The sequence below is a fragment of the Rhipicephalus microplus genome, unplaced genomic scaffold (assembly GCF_043290135.1).
Source record: "Rhipicephalus microplus isolate Deutch F79 unplaced genomic scaffold, USDA_Rmic scaffold_12, whole genome shotgun sequence".
Classification (NCBI taxonomy): domain Eukaryota; kingdom Metazoa; phylum Arthropoda; class Arachnida; order Ixodida; family Ixodidae; genus Rhipicephalus; species Rhipicephalus microplus.
The window spans coordinates 42,211,450-42,237,585 of NW_027464585.1; the positions used below are offsets into that span (position 1 = coordinate 42,211,450).

Sequence of the window (26,136 nt, forward strand, 5' to 3'; positions counted from 1 at the left end):
ATTGGAGTACGCATGCGTTGTGTGGGATCCCTACACCAAATGTAACATAGACAAATTGGAAAAAATTCAGAGAAAAGCAGTTCGCTTTATATATTCTAAATTTCGTCACACAGATTCTCCATCTGAACTAATGTCAGCTAACAACATTCTACTACTTAAGTCTAGAAGAAGGCAACTGCGCTTAGACTTCCCGAGTTCCTTGCTTAACCATAGAGTTGCGATTGACCCTTCATTGTATTTAACCCCTTTGTCAACCAGATATACACGACATCACCAACCAAACTCTTTTACACCACATTTTGCTAGAACAGATACATATATATTTTCCTTTTTTCCGCGAACAGTGTCTGAGTGGAACACCTTGTCTGAGTGTGACCGCCTTGCATAATATGTATGTTTGTCTCATAGTGTATAATTGTTGATGTAGCACTGTATATATTTCTTCATCTTACTCACTTTGTTATTTATTATGTTCGTGATCAAACTTAGTCTTCTGTTTTTGTGATTCCTGATTGCCCGTCCTGCTTGGACCACGTTTTGTAGTCTGCAGTATGAATAAATAAAAAAATAAAAAAGTGTCTTGGGATAGCTCGCCCATCTCTCTCTCTGAGGCTTGAGTTTGTACATTGTTACTTGCTCGCCTTTGTTTGGAAGAGGGTTTTCTACTGGTGTGAGCCGCGGGGGCGGCCGTCGAAGATGATACATTCTGACTGACAAGAAAATATGCCACGTCGATAGTGGCGGTTGGTTTGGGGCCCCGGTAGGGTGGAGTTTGGTCCTTCAAAAAGGGACTACGAGACGATACGAGAGATGTCAGAGAGATATACGATGCGATGAGCTCGAGATGATAGAGAGGCAAGGACGGTACAATGAGTTAGGGATAGGAGGTGAGTGAATGGAGTGTAACGAAAGAGGGCTAAGAAGGAAATCACTGAGGAGAGGCACGACGTAGGCGACAATTACGAAGACGATGAAGACGCTGACGAATTGGACAGATCATACCTCGACGCCAAGAACCAACTTTCGGCCCCGATTCGAGCAGCCAACTCCGAGGCCCCGACTACATGGACATTCTGTGAGACGAACTTCACCTCCCTTACTTAAACGAGCTTTGCGGGTAGGGATGCGGCATATTGGAACATTGCGTGGTTTTATTTATTGATAACTTTATCATTTGTGTCGTCCTGCGTTTACTCTGTATTGAGGTGTATTGAGGCACCCTTGTATTGTCACCGTTACTTCGCTTATGTATCCTGTTTCGCGTGTCGCGAGTATTTCCTGATGTGTTACAATTTCGTCTAACAGAGATGTCGTTCACGGGCAGTATGTGTGTACGCCATTTGCACTTGCTATTAAATTAAATGAATCAGTAAAACAGAAACAGGTCGTAGCGTCTCTTACTTCCCGGCCCCAGCACGAATCCCTGTATGTGAGAAGTGATTGAGACACATAGCCAAGAGGGAACCGGATAGACAAGGGGTTGAGTGGTCTTCCCTCTCTTTGGTAATCGGTGGCGTAGCGGGGGACATCTCAAGTGGCGGCAGCGGTGGGATTACTGCTGGGGCAACGGTGCGAGATTTCACCCTCGTACTAGGGAAGGAGAGGCGGCAAAATGAAGGAGCAGGCTACCAAGATGACCGACAGAGACGGCCCACTAGAAATGAGTGCGTTAATGTTAGTGGACATGGTTCCGTCGTTTACGGGAGGTGATACGGGTCCGGATGTTGGGGTCTTCTTGAAAATTTTGGAGCAGGTTGGTCGCTTGGGTGGATGGCGGGATAGTGAGCTGGTCTGCATAGCACGATGCAAGATGGTAGGCGCGGCGCACGATTTTGCGTGGTGGTATGATGGCGTCGCTGCGACTTCAACTTTTTCTGAGATAAAATATTTAGCCCTCAAGAGGTTGGATACGGGGCACTTATCTTTAAAACAGAACGGTTTTTAAACGCGAGGCAGAAGGCAGATGAGGAGGTGAGGTCATTTGCAAGTCGCTTGCGCATCATCGGGAACACCACCCTGGCGAGCTCCGATAGTCAGGATCCGGTAAAAGCTTCACTGCGTCGGGAAATTCTAGCCGAACAATTACTCTCGCAAGTTTTATTAGGCCTGAGGGATCCGGTCCGCAGATTTGTTCTCTCTCGGGACCCGAAAACATTTGACGAGGCCATTGCCATAGCGGTCAGGAAGGAACAGAATGAGAAAGTGTCGTGGAACCATACGTTTTTCGTTTGATACGCAGAAGAGAACACGGATATTCATGAGATGCATAGCCGCCTTAACCACCTCGAAAAACTTGTGGAGAGCTTGGCAGTACGCAGTAAGGTGAATCAGAATTGGCAGGAATTCTCGAAGCAGCTTCCTTATCCCGGCGGGTGCTATAACTGTGGCAGGTTTGGTCACTTTTGGCGAGAATGCTATCGGTACCGGCGACGAAAGTGGAATTTCATGGGGGGCAGCCACATTCACAAAGACAACGAGATGGTGACAAATTTGAATCTGAAAACCTAGACGCAACTCCTCCTCATGACGGTGATGCGCAGAGGTCAATCGCGACCGTAAGTATTCGCGAGGAAAGAAGCTCCGTAAAAACGAGTCGCGGCTCGCCGCGTGGGGATGTGGTCAATGCAATTTCCGGGATCGAGGAGGATGTTTCGCCATTGAGCGAGTGCGTGTTTGGAGGGAACGCTCGAACGCCGGTGCCACTGGGTGAAACAAAAGTAGTCGAGGTTGCTAGAGCGGACACAGATGGTTTAGCTGCGGTTTCTACCTCGAAGGTCCCACGAGACGATGAGGCATTACCAGTAGGAGTAACAGACATGGAGTTGGACGAGAATGGGTTTTCTGAGGATGCAGTTGTCGGAGTCTTGGTCGTCACGGTGGTAGACCGAACATTAGAGAGAGTAGATAAGATTGAGGAATGCCTAGATTGCAACGGGGTAGCTTTTGTGGGGCCAGATGGGAACTGCAGCACACTCGATGTACACCGCACGAAACTCGGGCATGCGCAGTGGTGGTCTTATAAGATAGCTTCGCATATGCCCCACTCCGCGACTGAGTCGAGTAGGTGGAAGTTCGGACCATCTAACGAGGGTCCGGGACTCGGAGTCGGGGAAGAAGTCCCCATACAGGCAGACGCTGAGCGCTCGGGGATCGGCTAGGGTCATAAGAGTCCGCAGTGTTGTATGCCATTTTATGTTCTATAATTTCTACTCGGTCATTGTGCATGTTACTTTAGTAAAGACCTTCTGTCGAAGTTTAGGTTTTTTATTTTGTTTGCTTTGGCTTGTACACTTGATTATTTTGTTGATTGTGTTTTTAAATGAGGCCAGGAAGGAGATGGTACGCGAGGGTAATTCAGTATTGCTGCCTGTATGACCTATGTTCTCCCGCCATCCCGCTTCTCGTTTGGTTTGAAATGTTCAATAAGGTCTTAATATTTTTTTTGCATGTGTGGAATGAAAGTGTATTGAAATGTGTGTATCCTCTGTTCAGTATTGCCGAGAGTGGACAGGGCAGGCGAAGTGTGTGATGTGCTCGCATCGTAGTGAACCTTCTGCACTCATGACTGAACGTTGCGTGCCAAAGCATTCGACGAGCAGCTGTGACTAGTGTGCGTTTTGTCCACGCGTCATCCACGAGTTTCCGCAGTGATTCTGAAGGTTTCAAGTGTGTTGTGCGTGGAAGAAATACGGAATCAAACGGCTTCATGGTGAGTAATGAGTCAGCGACATTCACAGATTGGTTCCACTCAGCGACGCGCCACCGCCAGGGCTTAATCACAAGTGTGCTGTGTTCGCATATTGTATTCCTAGGACTGCCGCAATGTCTCAATTTCGCTGCGCATTCCGAAGGTGCTATGCGCCCGCATTTCTCGTGTTTGAATTTTCTCGCTGGGAAAATTCTTCTGCAAGATGAAGGGATTGTGACGACCCCGCAAACAGGGACTGAACCCCGGTCTTTTCAACATGTTTTCGCTCGTTTCTTAAACCAACGCATAAAAAAAGGAAAAGAAAACCATTGGTGCAACGAATGGGCATTCCGGAGTAGAGTACCTGGAAGGATTATTCATACTATTCTTGCGGGCTCCCCCGCGCAAACACGAGGACCGGGCGGCGCCTTGTCGTCTACAGACAGTGTGACAGCTAACGGTGGAGCTAATCCGCACGCACCCTTCAGATTTGTGGCATGGGGGAGCAGCAGAGCACCTTTTGTTGGTTCGGGGAATGCGACCCTGCCGCAGCGCCTGTGCCGGGTCCAACCTGACTTTTCGTCAGCCTCCGTGCCTCCAGGGCTCATTACTGCATTCTGCGCGGATGATCACCCGCGGCGTTGAATGAGAGAAGCAGCGGCTACGGAGAATTTCGCGGGAGACACCGAGCTGCATGGAGACGTCGAGCTTCGTTCTGGACATCGGCTCGTCAAGTACCAGAAACCGGGGCAATCGGTTCGGCCGAAAACTTTTCGGCACAACACTGCAAACTCCGGACGTTGGCCATTACAGACGACGCACTTTGTCGGAAGCATCGGGACCGTTGTTCGCCCGTGATTAAAATGTCTTGGGACAGCTCGCCCATCTCTCTCTCTGAGGCTTGAGTTTGTACATTGTTACAAGCTCGCCTTTATTCGGGAGAGGGTTTTCTACTGGTGTGAGCTGCGGGGGCGGCCTTCGAAGATGACACACTCTGACTGACAAGAAAATATGCCGCGTCGATAGTGGCGATTGGTTTGGGGCCCAAGTAGGGTAAAGTCGGGTCCTACAAAAAGGGACTACGAGACGATACGAGAGAGGTCAAAGAGGTATACGATGCGATGAGCTCGAGATGGTAGAGAGGCAAGGACGGTACGATGAGGAATGAAAGTTAGGGATAGGAGGTGAGTGAATGGAGCGTTACGAAAGAGGGCTAAAATGAAAATCACTGAGAGGCACGATGTAGGCGACGATTACGAAGACGATGAAGACGCTGACGAATTGGAGAGATCAGACCTCGACGCCAAGAACCAACTTTCGGCCCCGATTCGACCAGCCAACTCCGAGGCCCCGACTACATGGACATTCTGTGAGACGAACTTCACATCCCTTACTCAAACGAACTTTGCGGGTAGGGATGCGGCATATTGAGACATTGCGTGGTTTTATTCATTCATAACTTTATCATTTGTGTCGTCCTCTGTTTACTCTGTATTGAGGCACCCTTGTATTGTCACCGTTACTTCGCTTATGTATCCTGTTTCGCGTGTCGCGAGTATTTCCTGATGTGTTTTAATTTCGTCTAACAGAGATGTCGTTCACGGGCAGTATGTGTGTACGCCATTTGCACTTGCTATTAAACTAAATGAATCAGTAAACAGAAACAGGTCGTAGCGTCTCTTACTTCCCGGCCCCAGCACGAATCCCTGAATGTGAGAAGTGATTGAGACACATAGCCAAGAGGGAACCGGATAGACAAGGGGTTGAGTGGTCTTCCCTCTCTTTGGTAATCAGTGGCGTAGCGGGGAACGTCTCACTGTCAATCCCTCCGTGGGGATTATTACAGGGGTGAGCATCGCTGTCAGAACTTTCGACGTTTGAATCAAGAAAAAGCAGAATAATAAAGAACACATAATCACTGAACACAGCAATACGGCATAGAACAATCATACATAGTTATTTGAACGATAACCAAGTACGAAGTACACCATTGGTACACCAACAAAAAACAGGAGTCGAGCAGAAACAAAGCACAGAAAGAAGAAAACACAGATCGAGTATTGTTATCAAGGAACTATATTAAACAATAAATATATGCAGACAAGTGTTTTAGTATGATAATTGGAAACAGGAAGAACTGCGTGAAGAAAAAACTGGTGATCACTGTACATGCTAACTAGGTTAGAATTGATCAGTGCCTTCAATTAGTTTCATAAAGTTCTCTAATATTGGCTGTTGTGTAATAACTGGATTCAGTGTATTCCATTCCCGAATCACGCGCGGGAAGAACGAATAGGAAAAAGTATTATTACTAAATGAGTATTCTTCGAGTTCCCATGCATGGCTTCACCTCGTCGGTCTAATATCTCGAAAGCTCAAGTAAAGATCTGGGTTTATGCGGAATGATTTGTGAAAAAGTAGATCAAGAAATTTTAACCGGAAAACCTTTGCACGTCTATCAAGGGTGGCTAGACCAGCACGATGTAGTAAAGCAGTAGGTGAGTCGTTGCGCCCGTATCTGTTGAAGATAAAGCGCACTGCTTTCCACTGAACCCTTTCCAGTATAGCGATACTACTCACAGTGTGAGGGAACCACACAATATTAGCATAGTCTAAGACCGGGCAGACAAATGTGACGTAAGCAAGAAGCTTCGTTTCATGTGTTGCGAATGACAGGGCCCTTTTAATAAAAATTAATTTGCTCATCGCTTTTTTGGACACTTGACGCACGTGCTCTGTCCAACTAATATCAGATTAATTGTGATACCAAGATATTTGTACTGGTTAACCCTTCGTAGTGGCACAATAATAAAATGGTATTCAAAATCAAACTTAGACACCTTGTTGGTAATGGACATAAATACAGTTTTGTCAATGTTTATAGTCATTTGCCAATCAGCGCACCACTGAGCTATTTCGTTTATTGAGTTACTCAACTTCACCTGATCATCTTGATGACGTATTTCATTGTAGAGCATACAGTCGTCTGCAAAGAGTCTGAATTTAACGTCAGCGCAGTTATGTCATTTATATATATTCGGAACAACACTGGAGCTAGTACAGACCCCTGCGGGACGCCTGACAACACCAGAGCTAGGTCAGAATTGTGGATACCATGCTGTACGTATTGCTGACGGTCAGTTAGGTAATTAGTTATTCATTGGAAGATGGGGCCATCGCCTAACAAGTCATTATGCTTAAGTAGTTCTTTAGGGTGCGAGACGCGGTCGAATGTCTTAGAGAAGTCAAGAAAAATACATCAGTTTGAATACGTTCATTAATGCCGAGAGACAGGTCATGAAGTGTTTCAACGAGCTGTGTAACTGTAGAGAGTCCTGATCTAAAGCCATGCTGGTTTGAATGAAGAATGTTGTTTGATTCAATAAAGTTAATTAGAAATTTTAACACCATATGTTCAAGAATTTTGCTACTAGTGCAGGTGATCGAAACAGGCCTATAATTAGAAGGACTAGCGGCATTACCTGATTTAAATATTGAAGTAATTTTGGCAATTTTCCATTCAGCTGGGACGCAGCCATCTACCAGTGATTTAGAGTATAATAAATAAAGATATTTACTGACTGGTTCTGCATATCGTTTAAGGAAGCCATTTGGGATTCCGCCTTTACCGCTACTTTTTTTTTCATTGATGCCTAGAAGCTGTGACATAATGCCAGCCTCTGAAAGAAGGCGTGCCTAATAATTGCATATTCTGATTGTAAAAACATGCATTCATGTTCACAGTGCCATTATCGACTTTAAAAACCGAATGAAAGTAACAGTTGAAATCGTCAGCTCTTGCTTGGTCTTGACCGTTTCATTAAGGTTGATTAGTCATTTTTGTTTTCATATATTTCCAGAATTTGTGGGGAGAGTTTTTAATAAACTTATTCAATGTGGACCCGCAGAACTTCGGTTTCGCGTTACGCACCTGGTCCTTAAGTGATCTAGTAAGTGAGTTTAGTATAGAAGGGTAGTCTGGAACGTTCCGGTTTTTGTTAGTTTTACGCAACCTCTTGATAATGCGTTTAGTGTGAATTATTTGACGTGTGATCCACGGATTGTGTTTTTGAGTTGATTTAAAAACCATTGGGACAAAGTTACGCATACAATGCATGACATGAAGTTTGAATTTCAGTCAGACCGCATCAATGCTAGAGCAAGCATCAGAACAAAGGTAAAAAAATGCAGTGTACTCGTGTACAAGGTACGTCATTATAGCCACATCATTGGCCTTGTTAAATGCGGGTATTTCTTTTAATTGGCCACGTAATTTCCGTGGGCTAATAAAGGGCAGTGTGCATATTACCATTTTGTGATCGGATAACCCATCAAATACGTCTACTCGAGATTCATTTGTAGGAAGACTGTTACTTATAAAAACAAGGTCCAAGATCGAGGATGACGCCCCCTGTACTCGAGTTGGGACTGAAACAATCTGCTCGAGATTGAAGTCAAACATGAGATCTAATAGGATGCTTTGAGGTTTAGATTCAGGTACAAAAGAACACCAGTCAATGTCAGGAAGATTAAAGTCCCTGGCCAGTACAATGAAGCCCCCGTACAAATTCGAATTCATGTAATCAAATATAGATTCAAGATATGTACAATCGGCATTGGGGGGCTGGTAGAACACGCCCACTCTAGCGATCCTGTGTTGTAGGTGAACATTGCACCACAAAGCTTCAACATTTTCAACGTCTGGCATAGTTGAAAAATGGATACCTTCCCTGATAAGAAGCGCAACACCCCCACCACGTGATTCCCTGTCTCTGCGCACTATCACATATCCGGGAGGCACAATTTCCTTATCGGTAATGCCAGAATGTTGCCAAGTTTCTGTGATAGCGACAATATCAGGGGAATGGGCGAGGAGTATTGCTTTAAGCTGATGAACTTTATTGACGATACTGCGAGCATTCAAGCTTATAAGATACTGCGGCTTCGCGTTGCACGTGCTTCGTTTGGTGCTTGTTTTTGCGTTACAGTCTCCTTGCCTTTTTTTGAGATAGCTCCCATTTTATTGCTGTCTTCACTGCGAGCTTCACTTGGTGCTTTTTTTTGCGTTACCGTCTCCTTATTTTTCAGGATAGCTACAATTTTATTGCAACATTTGTTCCATATATACGCGGAACCATCGCCAGGCCAACAAAAGCAAACTGTTGTTGCTTTGGTCAAGCGCACCTCGCAAGCGAGCCAGGAAGTTGGGCTTTAAACCTAATTCCATCGCGAAAAAAGAAAAGAAAAGGGAAAGGGGGAAGGAGAGCGTATCAATGTTTTATTACTTGTTCTAACTCGAGCACAACGCTGCTTAACTCACCTTAGCTGCGCACTATTCTCCTGCGAAAAAGCGTGTTATGATTTTGAAGGGACTGTTAGCACAAATCATGAGACACATCACATTCTATTCAACTACTCATGTGTATACAGCGCATAATTGTGAGTACATGTAAGATTGATGACGTCTCAAAAAGTTACTGGCAATAATTTTCAGCAGTGTATGATATTTCTGGTGTCATACAAAAACTGTGCGCCAGTTTTTTTCTTTCTTTTTCTCCACCCCCATGAATTTCAAGGTCGCCAGCTTGGCAGATTCACATATATATTCGCCGAGTTAGACGCGCCAAATCCTAATCTGAACTTTATCATCAATTGCTCAGTGGGACGGCTCAAAATACTACTTTTCTTTAAATAACAGTGCTCTTAGTTACGCAGCACTAATTAGTGCATGTTGAATTCCTTGTATACATTTTTATATCCTAAATGTAAGATTTCTTTTTCAGACTGCTCCAAATCAGGTATTTTGGGATAAAAAATGAATGTTTTGTTCCACGTGAACCACTCCGAATTCGAATTCTTGTGTTCCGAAATTGACATTTTGCTACTCTGTGAGTTGCTTCAAATGCTCTTTTGGCTGTTGCACCCCTAGCGTGTGCGTTTGCGTGTGTGCGTCGATTGCGTTATGTACGCAGCTATCGCTAATCATGAAGACCAAATAGCTTTACGAGCAGACCTAAGAGCAATTCAAAATTGGGGCCACAAGTGGCAGATGAGTTCAAACGTTTCTGAATGCAGATCAGTGTCTTTTCACTGACGTACTAATCCGTTAAAGTACAACTACGCTCTACATAACAGTTTTCTACAACCGACTAGCTCGTATAAATACCTCGGAATACATATCTCAAGTGACCTATCGTAGACCCTCCACATCAATGACGTCATTTCAACAGCTGGTAGATCTTTAGGTTATATCGAAAGAATCCTGAAGTTTGCTCCCAGCGACTTCAATATATTAGCTTTCACCACAATATTACGCCCTAAATTGGAATATACCGCAGCAATTTGGGACCCACACCAGCAATATCTCATCCAAAACCTAGAAGCCATCCAAAACCGCGGTGCCAGATTCGCCTTTTTCGAGTACTCTTCGCTTACCAGTGTAACAGACATAAAGAAACGTGCCGCATTCATCCCTCCTAGTATACGCCGAAAAACTGTGCGGCTCGTATTATTCCACAAGTTCTATCACGCATCCCCATCCAGCATTTATGACACCCAACGCCCCTATTTCTCTGCTCGTTGTTGCACCACTGTGCAAGTACATTACCCTCTTCATAAAAATACCACAGTTGCCGAATATTTATTCATTCGGACCGCTAAAGAATGGAATGCCCTACTAGATACTATTGTTAGCATTCAGGATGCCGACACCTTTAAAAATTCCCTGTCAACCATCACTAAACCGGAATAATTTTTTTCTGGGTGACTCACCATGCTAACTCTTGTGTAATGGTTTCTAGTGCCATCTTCCTAGTATGATGTATGTGTACACTTTGTGTACTTGTCAATGTTTTGTACCTCATAAGTGGTATCTTTTGTCACTGCAAAATGTTTTCATCTAGAGTTCACAAACAAATGTACCTGTTACCCCCTCTTTTTTTTGCTTTGTTTGATTCTGCCGCTTCAACTTTGTCTTAAAATTTGTTTTTTGTTTTGTTGCACATCCAACTTCGCCTTTTCCCATTTCTTGTATGCCCACCCCTCATGTAATGTCCCTTCTCTTAGGGACCCTTAAGGAAAATAAATAAATAAATATATGCATGCCCGTATGTCTGTGTGTGTTCGTGCATGTTTGCGTATGTGAGCATGTGTGTTAATACTACTTGAAAAAGGCGTTATCTCAATATGATTGAAATGTAACGGAGTTCCCCTTTATTATGCGCTTTGCACGCGATAGTTTAAAGACAATAGTATCAGTCCTCTTTCTTAGTGTTGTTTTCGTATCGCGTTGGTGTGTCTGCGTGTTGCATTTCTCTCTCTGTGTGTGTGTGTGTGTGTGTGTGTGTGTGTGTGTGTGTGTGTGTGTGTGTGTGTGTGTGTGTGTGTGTGTGTGTGTGTGTGTGTGTGTGTGTGTGTGTGTGTGTGTGTGTGTGTGTGTGTGTGTGTGTGTGTGTGTGTGTGTGTGTGTGTGTGTGTGTGTGTGTGTGTGTGTGTGTGTGTATGGTCCACCCCTCCTCCAGGAAAATTCCCGCCACGTGAGCGGAAAGCCTACAGCCCTACCCTTTCCTTTCTTGTTAGGTTTTTATAGAAGTGGTGAGAAGTGATTCTTGCGGTGGTCACTTGAAACACATATGTGCGCATGCGTACTCTACCAAACCCGAAACTACCTTTCCACGACGCCATTAAAATTCATTTATTTCACCCTCAGGGCCCATAAATGCGCTACTGAGGGTTATACGAACAAATGCAAACATGCAACGTAGACACAAAACATGCTTCTGAAAATATACGTTCAAACAAACTAAGCTATGATAGGCTGAGGATGTAATGGGTTAGTTCAGCTTTTAATGAGGAAGTGTTCTCGATGCAGGCGATGAAGGGGAAAGGCGGTTACACTAAGCACAATGCAGCTCTTTTAAATACCAAGCAGCTCTTTGACTAGCCAGTGTAACGATGTGCCTCCGCGCATCGGTACGAGCGTGCCGCAACAAGCTCCCCTCATGGCAGGTGTTGGAGCAGTGTCAAACAGGTCACACTGCAGCTGCGCGCTGACGTCACTTTCTCCCTCAATTACCGCGCGCTCACCACAGCACCCACAGCTGCCGCCTCGTCCGTTATCCCGCAACACCTAAAAAAATCTTCTAGCACTCACTGCAGCACCAGCGTTTGCGCCGTTAAACCCGTGACGCTACCCGCGCGCGATGCTGCTGCTTCGCATCCAAACAGAGTTCTCTTTTAGAAGATGTTGCGATTTGATTGCCATTGCAATTATATGAACACTCTCAGCCAGATTATGCCGCTGACGTCAGCGTCGACATGGGCATTGACGTCACTCACCGTATATGTATACTGGGACTCCACAAAACCATGAATAAGCAGCACATCAAAATTACCGCCCTCTTTCATTACCTTCGACTGCATGCAAAATTCAGGAACACATCATTCACAAACACATTTTGGAATTCCTTTAGACACATAAATTTCTAACAATCCATCGCATGAATTTTGTAAAGGCTATTTGACAATGACTCAATAGATACACACTGTACATGACTTCGCAAACAATAGAAGAAACGGGAAACAAACAGACGCCATAATCATGAATTTTTCAAAAGCTTTCAAATAAGTGTCACATCAAAAATTTCTGGATAAATTGAACCTAATTCTTATCATTGCACGGCTAAATAATTGGATTTCGACTACTTTTTATTTTTATTTTTTTATTTGAAACAAATCCCGCAGCGCCACTTAGGCATTATTGCGGGGGGCACAGAGCCTCATAAAATGAATCCGCAGTCTTGCGGCCAACTACATCGGCTGGTAACGTGTTCCATTCAACAATGGATTGCGGAAAAAAAGAATGCTTAAAAAGATCCGTTCTGGGGTTGTATGGCCGTACTTTAAATTTGTGATCATGACGGGAGGATTGATAATACGCTTTTTTTAAATAATCTGAAGCATTAATGCCCGTTTTATTGTTATATATCGAATAAAATAGTTTTAATCTTAGATTACGTCTTCGATCTTGTAAGTATTGCCAATTAAGTTCTCTTTTCATACAACGGGAGCTTTCAGTTCGGCCATATTTTCCCAGAACAAATCTTGCTGCCATCGACTGAATGCGCTCTAATTCATGAATATGTATTTTGTTAAACGGATCCCACACAGGACAGGCGTATTCTAGTATTGGTCTCACATAGGCATAATATGCGGCCTGTTTAACTTCCTTGGTTACATGTTTAAGATTTCTTTGTAAAAAGCCTAGGGCTTTTCCCGCTCTACTTACAACACTGCCAATGTGCTCAGACCATCCCCCATCCTCAGAAAGCGTGACACCCAAATACTTATATTTGTGTTCATACCTAATAACTTCATTGTTTAAGATGTACTGATTTGTAAATCTATTAACCTTTTTGGTGAAACTGACGTGAACACATTTATTCGTGTTTAATACCATGTCATTATTTTTACACCATGCCTCCACGTGATTAAGGTCATCCTGAAGCTGGGTGGAATCCGTTTGGTCGGTCAATTCAGTATACAACACACAGTCATCAGCAAACATTCTAATACGACACCTAATTGTATCCGAAATATCATTAATAAACACAAGGAAGAGAAGCGGACCGAGTACGGAACCCTGAGGTACCCCTGATGTCACCGAAGCTAAACACGAACAAGATCCACCAAGCACAACCTTTTGTTTTCTTGAAGTTAAATAGTCCGCAATCCAACGGCAAATGGTTTGATGAATGTTCAAGTTCTGCAGTTTTTGAATCAGAATAGAGTGTGATACCGTATCGAAAGCCTTTCTGAAGTCTAAAAATAAACAATCAATCTGTCCTCGATTATCTAAAACTGATGCTATATCATGATAGAATTCAATTAATTGGGTTGTGCATGAAAAACCCTGTCTAAATCCGTGTTGTTTAGGATTAAAAAATTTAATTGAAGTCAGGTGATTCATTAAAGCAGAAAAAAGAACATGTTCAAGTACTTTACAACAAATCGGCGTCAAAGAAATTGGTCTGTAATTTGATACGTCTGATTTAGAACCACTTTTGAAAACTGGCACAACATTAGCTATTTTCCAATCATCAGGAAGCTTGCCTTCATCGAGTGATTTTTTATAGATAACATAAAGGTAACGAGCCACTGCCTCAGAGCAAAGTTTTAAAACTCTTGGTGATATGCCATCTGGGCCAGTTGCTTTACCTTCGTCAATGCGCTGTAACAACTTCATTATGCCATTGAATGAAAGCTCTATCTCACCCATAGGCAAATATTGTTCTTTTTTATTCGTGACAATCACTTGTGTAGGTGGGCGGAAGACCGATTTAAAGAAGTCGTTAAAAAGTGTGGCTTTATCTCGATCCTCAATTACAATCTCGCCACCGTGACGTAGGTTTGGTGGGCTAACCTTCTCAGTACCACATCGTCTCATATATTTCCAAAACCTTTTCTTATTAGAAAAGTCAGCGGCCAGACCCTTAAAATACTTTTTCTTGGCTTCTTTCAGTTCCATTTTATAAAGTGATGTCAAATCTTTCATTTTATTAAAATTTTCAGGGGATTTTTTTTGGCAGTATCGGGAAAAAGCCCTCTTGCGCTTTTTGATAAGCTGAATAAGATGCCCCTTAATCCAAGGTTTCTTTATTTTACTCAGTTTATCGCTTGAGACGCTCGGGACGTGACGCCGAATGAGCCCAGTAATGCGTTCCTTAAACACTTGCCATAGCTGCTCAACAGTTGCTTCGTCTGCACTGCATTCAAAAGACAGAAATTGTTGCTCAAGACCAGCTGATATTTGCTGATAGTTTGCTTTACTATAAAAGAAGATTCTCCTAGATTCGCATTTCTTTGTATTTACCCGAGATCTTGTTAGCTTTGCAAAGACGGCGTTGTGATCACTAATACCGGGAATAACGTGTGACGTGGTCAAATCGTTACCTTTAAAAATCATGACTATGATAAACTTTCTGTTAACACAGATGTACCTCAAGGTTCGGTTCTAGGCCCTCTTTCCTTTAGCTGTCTATATGTATGAAAATCCAAGAAAGAAAAAAACAAAGACTCCAGCACGTGTAATCGAACTTGGCTCCTCAGAATCGTAAATGCTAGGTGTTTACCACTGCGCCACCGAGGAGCACGGCCTTCAACCTTCAAACTGCACGCTATATATAACTACCACTTACAGCTGCTGACAAATATCTCGGATGGATTTGTGTTTTCATTATTACCAGCAAGATGGCGCAATGAGTGCGCGTCGCCACATCACGTGGTGACACCCGCTCTAATCTCCCACGCGTACTTTGCCCGTCTTATAGAAGGGGAGTGACCCTCCCTCGCACGCCGTTATTTCGCACCGTGGAGGACGGAAGGATTGCACTTCTTGGCTGGCCTCGGGCTTCACCTGAAACGATTATATTGTAGTTACCGGTCACACACAAAGGTCACTGCAATCATTGCAGTTGCCATTTGCGAAAAGCGCGCGCTTTTCAGTCACAGCGAAGTAACAACTGAGACGCTGATTCACGTACATCTGTAGCTGCGAGTGCGTTTCGTGCGTCTATTGGTCGTGCGAAACGCGGGGCATGTTTCGATCTGCTTTTAGTTCTGCGCCCGACCTTCCAATTTTATGCTATCTCAATCATTGCCTCACCTTTGCAGCAAAGCTGTGACTTTTTGAATCAGGTGTTTTTATTATGTTACTAAATTTAGATGTATGAAAACCTTCTGGCCGAGATGACATTCCTTATTGTTCTCCTAAACATTACGCAACATGGCTATCCAGATATTCAAAGTGGTTGATCATAAAATCCTTGAAATTTGGCCGAGTGCCGAGTGACTGGAAGACCACTAGAGTCAAGCCACTCCACAAAACCATGAATAAGCAGCACATCAAAAATTAACACATCATTCACAAACGCATTTTGCAATTCCTCGAGAAACACAAATGTCTAACAATTCATCGCATAGATTCTGTAGAGGCTATTTGACAATGACTCAATAGATACACACTGTACATGACTTCGCAAACAATATAAAAAACAGGAAACAAACAGACGCCATATTCATTATTTTTTCAAAAGCTTTCAAAAAGTGTCACATCAAAAACTTCTGGGTAAATTGAACCTAATTCTTATTAATGCACAGCTGAAAAAATGGATTTCTGACTACTTAACTGAGGTGGTTAAATCGTTACCTTTAAAATCATGACTATGATGAAGTTTCTGTTAACTCAGGTGTACCTCAAGGTTCGGTTCTATGCCCTCTTTCCTTTAGCTGTATATAAATTATATGGCAAAGGACCTATCTGTTATTATTAAATTAAATGCCCCGTAATTTCTCTCATATTCCACAATTCAAAGTCATTACGATCAAATATTACTAAATGATGCATTTCAGCAAAATGTTGCCTAGGGTAGAGATCGAGAAATGACGGTTAATTTTGAGAAAACTGTTTTATGTGTATTACTAAGAAAAAATACAAGCTAAGTATCAATTACTCGGCTGACCATATGTTCCTCTCTTAGGCAACAGAATACAAATACCGACCCTGCAGATAAAAAACACTTTAAAATGGAATCTACACATTCAAAAAGTGATTCGTAATGCCTACCGTATATTGTTTCCTCTTAGGAGGGCACTCAAACTGTCAAGACTTTCCGTTGGCTTGTTAGCATACAAAACAGTTATACTTCAAGTACTTGATTATTCCGCAATTATTTGGGACCCCTTTACTCAAACTAACGTGAAAAGAGTTGAACGGGTGACGCGGATGGCTGTCCGCTTCATCTAAAATAACTACTCCCGTATCTCTGCAACAGAACTCTTAAAACAAGCCAATTCGCCCGCACTTACAGATCACAATTGTGTTTTCCAATTAAAATCCTTATTTCATCTGATAAATTAACTATAAAATATTGATATTCCTGACATAATTACTTTTTCCTCAGGCTATGCGACAACAAAAGGCATCACCTAACAATACCTTCATTCTTTTCTTAGGTGAGCTTCACGTGCCTTAGCAAGCTCTAGCTCAGTCTAAATAGATTCGTGTATGTCCACACTGTTTTACAATCCTCAGTGACTTCTTTTTCAATTTGTTCAGTAGCTATTTCTGTTTGCCTTTCTGGATAACAATTTTCCTATAGTTGCTCATCTTGTCTATTTCCCACTTTCACTGCTCATCCATAACTTACCTTGAAACGTTTGTGATCACTACCAAGACTTCTGGAGCCACCTTCATCTATGTGCCTTCCCCTGAGCTTATCTCACATTCTGTGTGACATCAGTGCGTAATCTAGCGTCGACTGCAGCCTTCCTACCTCCCATGTTATTTGCCCTTCACACTTCTTGGTACCGTTGCGAATGATCAAATTATGTCTTTCCCACACATCCATGATCATTTTGCCTGCTGGGTCAGTATACCCAACTATATCTTCTATGTGCGCATTCATATCTCCTAGTATAATTATTTCGCACTCTTCGAACTTCTCAATGTCCTTTGATATACACTACAAATGCCTGGTTTTCCTCTCTGGCCTTTTCTCCCGCCCGCAAGTACACCAAACCAAGGAGTGTCATTTGCCCCGCCACTTTCCCTTTTAGCCATAAATGTTCCTTGCACTCCTGCTTGACACTATGCCAGTCTGTACTTTTATGAATGAATGCCCAAATACCACCCCCCTTTTCTGCTGCCCTCTGTTCTAATAAAATATTCCCATGCGTAGTCCGGATTGTTAGGAGGTTGTTCCATGTCCTTAAAATGCGTTTATAGAAAACCGTATACCATCAGCCTCTCCTCTCTTAGCTTTTCTTCTATCTCTTCTCACTTCAGCGTGTTCCTGCCATCATGCACGGTAATATATTCTATGTCTGATTCGGCTCGGCACTCGTGGCTACGTCTATTGCTGCCCCAGACTCTGCCTGTCTTAGATACGGGTGCCACTTTGGAATTGTATCTGTCCATGCCACCTGTCAAAGACTCTCCCTGGTTGTTTTTCTTGTTACTAGCTATCCTGCACACCGAACGGCCCGCGTGCCCCCCAAAAAAGCTACTGCACGTCCTGCAAGTCAGCAACCCACCTCATGACCTAGCCGCTATTAGATGTGAATTCTGTTTTGTTGAAAACCACCCCACCAATGCACCTCTCTCTTTATTTCCTCCACCTGAAATCTTTCTCTCGACTCATCCGCCATATCTCTTGGTTTGCGTTGACAAGCGCTCTTTGCAGGTTGTCGTCACGCACCAGTACTTCTGGTATCGTGCATATACCTGAGGAGAAGTGGCGCGCATGCCATGGACCCCTTTCGCCAGTGTGGTCGCTAGTCCTGCCGTTTTTCATTTATAACATCGTTTAAACTGCCTCAAATTATCACGAGGTTTCGTTTATCCACTGTAGTTTTGAGTTTTGCACTCGCTTGCCCCATGACTGCTTCCAGCTTGCGTCCCGGGAACGTCCCTACTGCAACCCTCTCGTCAACTCTCACCCTGTATTTGATAGCTTCTGCGCATCAATTTATATTCGAGTCCGCAGCGATTATCACATGCTGTGACTTTTCAGCTGGAGCGTCCTGCACCAGGGGGTTACTTGCACCTGTGACGCCAGCGGCTTTGTCCCCTTCCAGCCCCACCACTAATTCGCTGAAGCGCGGCGTTGCGACAATTGAACCGGCTGAACCTGTTTTTTTTTCAAAGTCTTTCTCCTCTGCCATTCGAATTGCCAGTGGCCTACTGTTTTTTCCGTGGTCCGTTCCTTTGTTCACCTTGGCTAGTGCTTCCTCGGCGGACTTCAGCCATTACCCCATTGCCTCCATTTTCTCTTGCGCTGTCGCCAACGCAGTCTCCAGCTCGGTGAGTCTCACCTGAAGTCCACTCTGGGCAACCATCATTTTCTCCATTTTTTGCTCGACCTCATATTGCCTACACTTCGCGTCAGCCTCTTCTTCATCAGCTTCTACCCTTCAGTTCATTTTCAAACCCACCCTGCATCCTGAGGAATTTACAGTCTTTCTAACCATGTCTTTTTGACACCAATTGTCCTTATGACTTGTCTCACTCGATAATTACAAAACTTGAGCCCTGTCCTACGAAAAGGAGAAAGTCAAAGCTCCACTACAAAAATTTGCGTGTTCAAAGTGCGTGCACCTCCCCCACAGGGTGGCAACAAAAAAATCAAACGCAGACACACACACACACGCACAAACTAATAAATACCTGATGACTGGCCCCCCAAAAAGCCGTACAATGTAATAAGTGCTACAAAGATTTCAACTGCTGTCTTAATAATTATAAAGACAAGCTCGAAACATACAAAGCCACTTATCTGCGCAGTCAATCGGGAGTGCTCAAAAAACACGTCCATCCATCGGGACAGTCCAAACCGAACCGAAAGTCACGTTAGGCACAAGCGCCATCTGGCAGTTATCTTCGAAAACGAAGGCGTGCAGCCAGCGGAGAAAGATGCGCGCCAGTCTCGGAAGTGTTGAGGCTTAGAACGCAAAGCGACGGGTAGGTTCCACCACCATGACGTCGTAGCAAAGCGTTGGAAACACCTTTTTGAGCATCGCGTTGCACTGTCTGCGCTGCGCGATGAACGCTATGTTCCTTAAATTTACTTATGTGTTCCTCTTCTAGTATAAAGGAAGACCTACAAAACATCGAGGTGTTGTTGCGGCGCATCAGATATGCGCAATAATTGCTTTTTAATTCACAATCGCACAACTATGAACGCTAAACCTTGAGCAATATTAGTGGGCGCTGCGCATGTGGTTGGCCGTTTGGTGCCGTTTGAGATATTGTTAGGGCGGACAAACAGATAAATGTACAGACAGACAGACACACCAAACTTTTTTCGTCCAAGGTCACCAAGAAAGACCATTGTGTTTAAAAAATAATTATACTGGTGATCAAGGTGCAAATGAAGGTGTTCAGATGGCCCCGCCGCGTAGGTCTAGCGGCTAAGTTACTCGGCTGCTGACCCGCAGGTCGCGGGATCGAATCTCGACTGCGGCGGCTGCGTTTCCGATGGAGGCGGAAATGTTGTAGGCCTATGTGCTGTAAAGGATGTGGGACTACCCGGTCTCTTGTGGTAGCGTGGTGTAACCGGGTGGAGGAAACGAACGCTGACAAGAAGAGGATACGGAAAACAAACAGGTTTATGACACTATTTACACATATTTACAGCAAAGAAAGCTTAGGTGTTTCCCTAACCACGAGCGTGGTGGTCGAACGTTACATTGTTCAGAGCGACGTCCAGCCCTCTGCGGCGTCGTTTTAAGCCCTGTTGAGCTCCTCCTCTCCGAGTGGAACACCTATCACACACACACAGGTGAGGGGGACGAGCATGCACGGTCCACGTGAACGTCCAATATTGAGTCGTGAACATTGCACTGCAAGGTGGCGCCAGCAGGGCTCTTCCTCATCGTGTGTGTGCCGCTAGTCGAGAGTTCCCACGATCATGACAACGTACATCAAAGGGTCTGCCGCACAGCTCGCCTAATTAGCGGGGTGATTTGCGGTGGCCGCCGCGGTCTTTTCCAGAAAGAGGCTGTCTTTGTTGTCCTCCTTCGTCGTGGCGTCGTGGTGACACGACGTCTCATCCTCCGGCTAGCAGGGACAATGCCTGGCGGGCATAGGCAGTCGGCCGGTCACCTATTTGATGAGGAATTAAAGAGCGCCGCTCCCCCGTCAGATCTGGCGCCAGTCACGCCAGCTTCCTCGTCACCCGATAAGTCGCCGAAGGCATTAGTCACTGCTTCTGCTCGAAGAGGTGACAAAAGGGTCCGTAGTTGAAAGTCAGGAACTCGCCTTCGCTTGTCACATGGTCTGGGTAATTACTCGAATATTCGACAGTGTCTGGCAGACTGGGTGCCGAAGGGATTGAGAGCCTCTCCAGTGAACCGGCTTACGCACCATGGCGTCTGCCCAGATGAATTTTCCGGCCAAACTTAACAGCTCCTCCGCCGCCCGGAAAATCTCGGCTGGCCAGCGCTCTCAACTGCTGGGCACGAAGAGAATGGTTGGTGACGAGGACGATGACCTGGCTTTCTCCACCTGCGGACTCGAAACCAACTCCCAAACTGAATTCAGGAACAGCGCAACCTACAAGTAGTTACTTCGTAACTACGGAAGCGAAAAAACAAGGACAGAAAAGAGCGCTGTAGCTCTTTTCTGTCCAACTACCAAACCAGCTCACAATGATTGACAACAGCAAGGCGAACCACACAACACAATACCATACTGAAGTCAAGCACATTGGACCCGCTTAAAACCCTCCAGGCTTCTCAAATCTGTACGCAAAAATTTTGTGATAATTTAGTGCTGCCAAAGTTAGTACAATCATGGAGTAAGACGTAAAAACTAAAATAAACTAAATCGAACCTCTTTGGTCATACAATGCGAAAATCAATAAAAAATGAAAGTGGCTTTTCATTCCCTAAAACGGCTCTTTTCAGACGAGTCTACTAAGGCCATCTGCATTGTTGTGCAATTTACCTTTCTTATAACGAACCTCGAAGTTATACTGCTGGAGGGTGAGGCTCCATCGGAGCAAGCGACCACTTTTGTGTGACATTTTATTGAGCCATGTCAGGAGACAGTGGTCTGTTTCAAAGATGAACCTTGCTCCATACAAGTAACATGACAACTTTTGTGCTGTTCAAACCAAACAGGCGCATTCCTTTTGGGAAGCGCTGTAGGCTTCTTCTCGGACCGTTAGTTTGCGGCTGGCATAGAGAATAGGGTGCTCTTCTTGATTGTCGTTAACCTGGCTAATCACTACGCCCATTCCCCTGTCGCTCGTGTCGCATTGAACTCTAAATTCCTTACCATAGTCCGGTGCACGTAACACAGGTTGGGAAACGAGTGAGGCTTCCAAACCCTGAAATGCGGCTTCTTTGTCCTCATCCCATTTCACACGGTTGGGCTCCCCTTTTCTTAACGCGTCTGTAAGAGGACTTGCTCGTTGCGAAAAATTGGGGATTTAACGCTGGTAGTACCCCAAAAGTCCCAGGAATGACCAAATATTGGTTTTAGTATGTGGACGTGAAAACCCGTTAATCGCGTCTGTCTTTAGTTCGGCCGGCTGCCTCCTTCCCTGCCCCACAACATGACCTAGGCAAGTGACTTGAGAGCAGCCAAAATTACATTTCTCAGCTTTCATTGTCAAACCTGCCTCTCTCGAGCGCGAAAATACCTTTTTAGGTGCTTGAGGTGGTCCTCCCAGCTGTCGGAAAATATTGCGACATCATCTAGGTACGGGAGTGCAAAGTCTTGCAGTTCTTTCAGTGCAATGTCCATTAACTTTGAAAAGCTGAAAGGTGCGTTTTTTAGCCCGAAGCTAAGAACTAAGGGTCTAAAGGTGCTGAAAGGTGAAATGAATGCGGAATAACGGCTGGCACTTTCTGAGAGAGGAACCTGCCAGCATTCTCTTACGAGATCTAGCGTGGGAATGTACTTCGCTGTGCTGACCCTTTCGATTCGCTCCTCAATATTGGGTATAGGGTACAACTGATCCCTAGTGATAGTATTCAATTTCCGGTAGTCTACACAAGGACGGGTTTCTTTATTAGGGGCTTCCACAAGTATTAGTGGGAACGTGTAGTCACTTTCAGCGGGCTCGATTACCCCAAGCTCAAACATGTGCCGTATTTTGGCCTTCAAAATGTCTTTCTGTTTTGGAAACATTCTTACCGATTCGGCTGATGTCAATTCTATTTCGTGGGTTATTAATCCTGTTCTACCCGGCCGACGACTGAACCTATCTATGTACTGCTCCAGAAGTTCTTTTAGTTCGTTTACTTGTTCAGGCTCAAGAGCTTTAGTGTTTAAAGAGGAAGCTACAACCTCTTCTAGGCTAATTTCTGAGTCGGAAGTTCTCGTGCATCTATCGAACTCAGAATGAATTTCTTCGAGCTCTTTTAGAGTGAGGTTCACAAGTCCCTGACGCTCTATGTAGGGCTTCATCAGGTTACAATGGTATATTTTTACCTCTTTCCTTCGACCTGGCATTTTCAATACGTAGTTTGTGTCAGAAATCTTGTGCATCACTCTGACAGGCCCGTCCCAATGAACTTCCAATTTGTTTTTTCGTGACGGTTTTAGAATCATCACTTCAGCCCCGATATTAAAGGTTCTAAGTCTCGCATTCTTGTCGTAGTAATGCTTGGCCGTCTTTTGAGCCCTTTTCATGTTCTTTTCTACCAGCCCTTGCGTCGTACTGAGCCGCTCTAGCAATTTCAGCACGTATTCGACCACAGTTTGACTCTCCCTCTTTTCTTCCCACATTTCTCTCAGCATCCTAAGTGGGGAACGGAGCGTTCTGCCATACACTAACTCTGCTGGCGAGAGCCCCGTGGCCTCATGCGAGACCGTACGCAAGGCGAACAAACTAGCCAGAAGACAGCTTTCGCAGTCTTCTTTATGCTCATAACAGAGGGCGCGCAACACTCGCTTCAACACTGAATGCCATCTCTCGACGCTATTTGATTGGGGATGGTATACGGAACTATGTATCAGTTTTATCCTGAACTTCTGCAGGAACGTTGCAGTCGATGAGCTCGTAAAAACTGACCCTTGATCAGCATGTATTTCTGCCGGAAAGCCGACTCTCGTGAAGACTGACAGAAGCGCGGCTACTATTTCTGTCAGAGAGAGCTCTTTCAGAGGGATTGCTTCTGGAAACTTTGTTGCAGAGCACAACATGGTGAACAAATACCTATAACCAGACTTAGTTGCCGGTAGGGGACCCACCGTATCAATCACCATACGTCGGAATGGCTCTGATATTTCAGGCACCGTTTTTAGCGGAGCTTTCGACGTTTCCCCGGGCTTACCCGTGCGTTGGCACGTGTCACATGACCTTACGAATTCCTCTACCTCTTTGAAGCACCCTGGCCAATAGTATTCCATTAGCAATCTCGCTTTTGTTTTGCTTATTCCTAGGTGACCAGACCAGCCGTTTCCATGGCAGAGGTTCAAGAGATCCTCGCGATATTTTCTAGGAACGACCAACTGATCCAGAACCCTTCCACTCTTATCTCGGTAGTGCCGATATAACAAACCTCCTTTCTTGTGTAACGTCACGTTGCCCCTAGCAATCCCCTCTTTAGCGCTAAACTGCAGTTTAGCTAAGCTATCACCACTGTCTTGCTCAGCGGCCAGCGATTGTCTGTTTACCTGTACCAGCCGGTCAAAGTTTTTTAACGCCAGCGACAATACTGACCCCGTTTCGCTCGTGGGTGTGTCGCCTGGCTTTCCCTCTAGGTCCCCACCTAACTCTGCTGATAAAGCTTCACGTTGCCAATCAGCTGGCTTTCCGTTTATGTTTGTTGGTGAAACTTCATTTTGCTGATCAGTTGCCAACTCTCCCTGCGCCCCTGATTGGTGACCTGAGCCTGGGTCTGTTTCCATTGGAATTGTTTTTTCCAATGCCCTGGACGCGATTTCACGTGCTTTGGAACGAGTTAGCGCTTGAACCGTTCCTTCTCTAAGTTTCTGACCTCGCTCGCACAGTGTCCTGTCTAAACGGTTTGAAAATATGTACGGGTACTGCAATGACAGTGACGTTGAGGCAGCTGCCTCTGTCACAAGCTTTCCAAACGGCCCAGTGATCGTTACTTTCGCCATGAGAAGACAGACGCTGTTTTCCTCTACAACATGTTTGATCCATGCCACTTCTCCAGTGAAGTCATCTACAGTGATGTAAGATGGGTGGACAATGTCCATGGTGGCGCCGCTATCTCTGAGTACCTTACAGGGTTTCCGTTAACCTTCAGGTCATGGAGATATGGGCGTAACAGCTCCAAGTTCTCGTCACTTTCATCCATGTAGGATAAAACTACTTTAGGATTTCTGCAGTTTACGGCGATATGGCCACTCTTCTGACAGTTATAGCACCTAACAGGTTTAAAAGCCTCAAACTCTTTTCTTTGCGACTACTGGAATGTCCTACTGTTCGAGTTTTCCACCTTGTTTTCTAGCGTACTTGTTTCCCCCTCAGTATTGCTCAATTTTTTGCCTGCGGGCCTCTCCTGAATACAAACTGTTTTCGCGGTCTTTTTCGTCCATTCGGCTCTCCGTACTCTGTGCTCAGTTTTCTACGCATTGTGTATTCTTCGGCTAACTCAGCCACCTTTTCCATAGTGTTTACATTGTGTCTGTCTTGCACCCACAGCCTTACGTTCTGAGGTATGCTTTTGTAAAACTGCTATAGACAAATGGTTTCGATAACCTTGTCTTTACTCTCGTAGGCTTCCGCGCCTTTTAACCACTCGATTAGGTTTCTTCTCATGCCGTGAGCAAACTCCGGATATCCCTCACTATCCTTCTTTTCTGGGTTTCGAAACCTCTGGCGGAATGCTTGGGCCGAAAGCCGGTACTTCTTCAATAAGGCGGCTTTAACCTTCTCATAATCATCTGCTTCTTGCGCACTGAGTCTCGTGATCACTTCAGCGGCTTCATACGGCAGCAGAGAAAGCAACCGCTGTGGCCATGTGCTCGGAGCAAAGTTCAACCTCACATAGTTCTGTTCAAAATATGCGAGAAATACCCCTATGCCCTCCCCACTTGATGTGGCTTGAGTATTTTATCCATGCGGTATAATTCTACCTCGCTCGCTCGTTCTGCAGCCCCTCCACTCGCTTGAGCCATCCATTTGCCTTCATTCTCAAGAGCGATTTTACGCAACTCAAATTCTCTTTCTTTTTCCTGTTCCTCTCATTACCGTTTCTCTCGTTTCCGTTCTCTCTCTTGCTCCTCTATTTTCTGTTTTTGTTCAGCCAACCTTTTGAAAGCTCGTAACGCGTATCTAATCGCCTCCTCATTGGCGTTTTGCAAAATTAGCTTCACAATTTGTGACCTGCCCATTTCTTCCTCAACTTCAATACCTAAGTCATTACATAAATACAAAAGTTCGTCTTTTAGCAGTGCGTATACCTGCATGATTGCCCTTTGTCTTCGGTCCTGCCTTTCGCACAAATGTAGGAGATCCCTAAAACACACTCCGAACTTAGACTAGGTGATCTTCCTAACTTTGACTCAAACAATCCAGTTTCTACTAAACTCACACAGTGAAACCTGGAAAGTTAAAGTAAGGACCAAGCACTCACCTCAAGACAGCACCACGTCGCGAGGTCCATCTCACCGCTGCCAACCAGTTGTTAAGGGTCAGAAGGAAGGTCGCTGATGGCAACCCACCGCTGCCATCAATTGTTGCGAATGGGGTTCTACCCGGTCTCTTGTGGTAGCGTGGTGTAACCGGGTGGAGGAAGCGAACGCTCACAAGAAGAGGATACGGAAAAGAAACAGGTTTATGGCACTATTTACACATATTTACAGCAAAGAAAGCTTAGGGGTTTCCCAAACCACGATCTTGGTGGTTGAACGTTACATAGTTCAGAACGACGTCCAGCCCTCTGCGGCGTCGTTTTAAGCCCTGTTG

The 26,136-nt window shown here is 44.8% G+C and overlaps 1 protein-coding gene across 1 annotated transcript in view; it reads right to left on the bottom strand.

The window, feature by feature from the left end:
- LOC142783726 (uncharacterized) overlaps positions 1–24,422 on the bottom strand; it is a 51,109-nt gene extending 26,687 nt beyond the window's left edge. The window contains exons 1-2 of the mRNA XM_075882304.1: positions 23,974–24,422; positions 23,531–23,928 (exon numbers count right to left, since the gene is read on the bottom strand). Coding sequence (XP_075738419.1) covers positions 23,531–23,928; positions 23,974–24,422 — 847 coding nt within the window. The remainder of the gene's footprint in view (positions 1–23,530; positions 23,929–23,973) is intronic.
- Between the last annotated feature and the right edge of the window lie 1,714 nt (positions 24,423–26,136).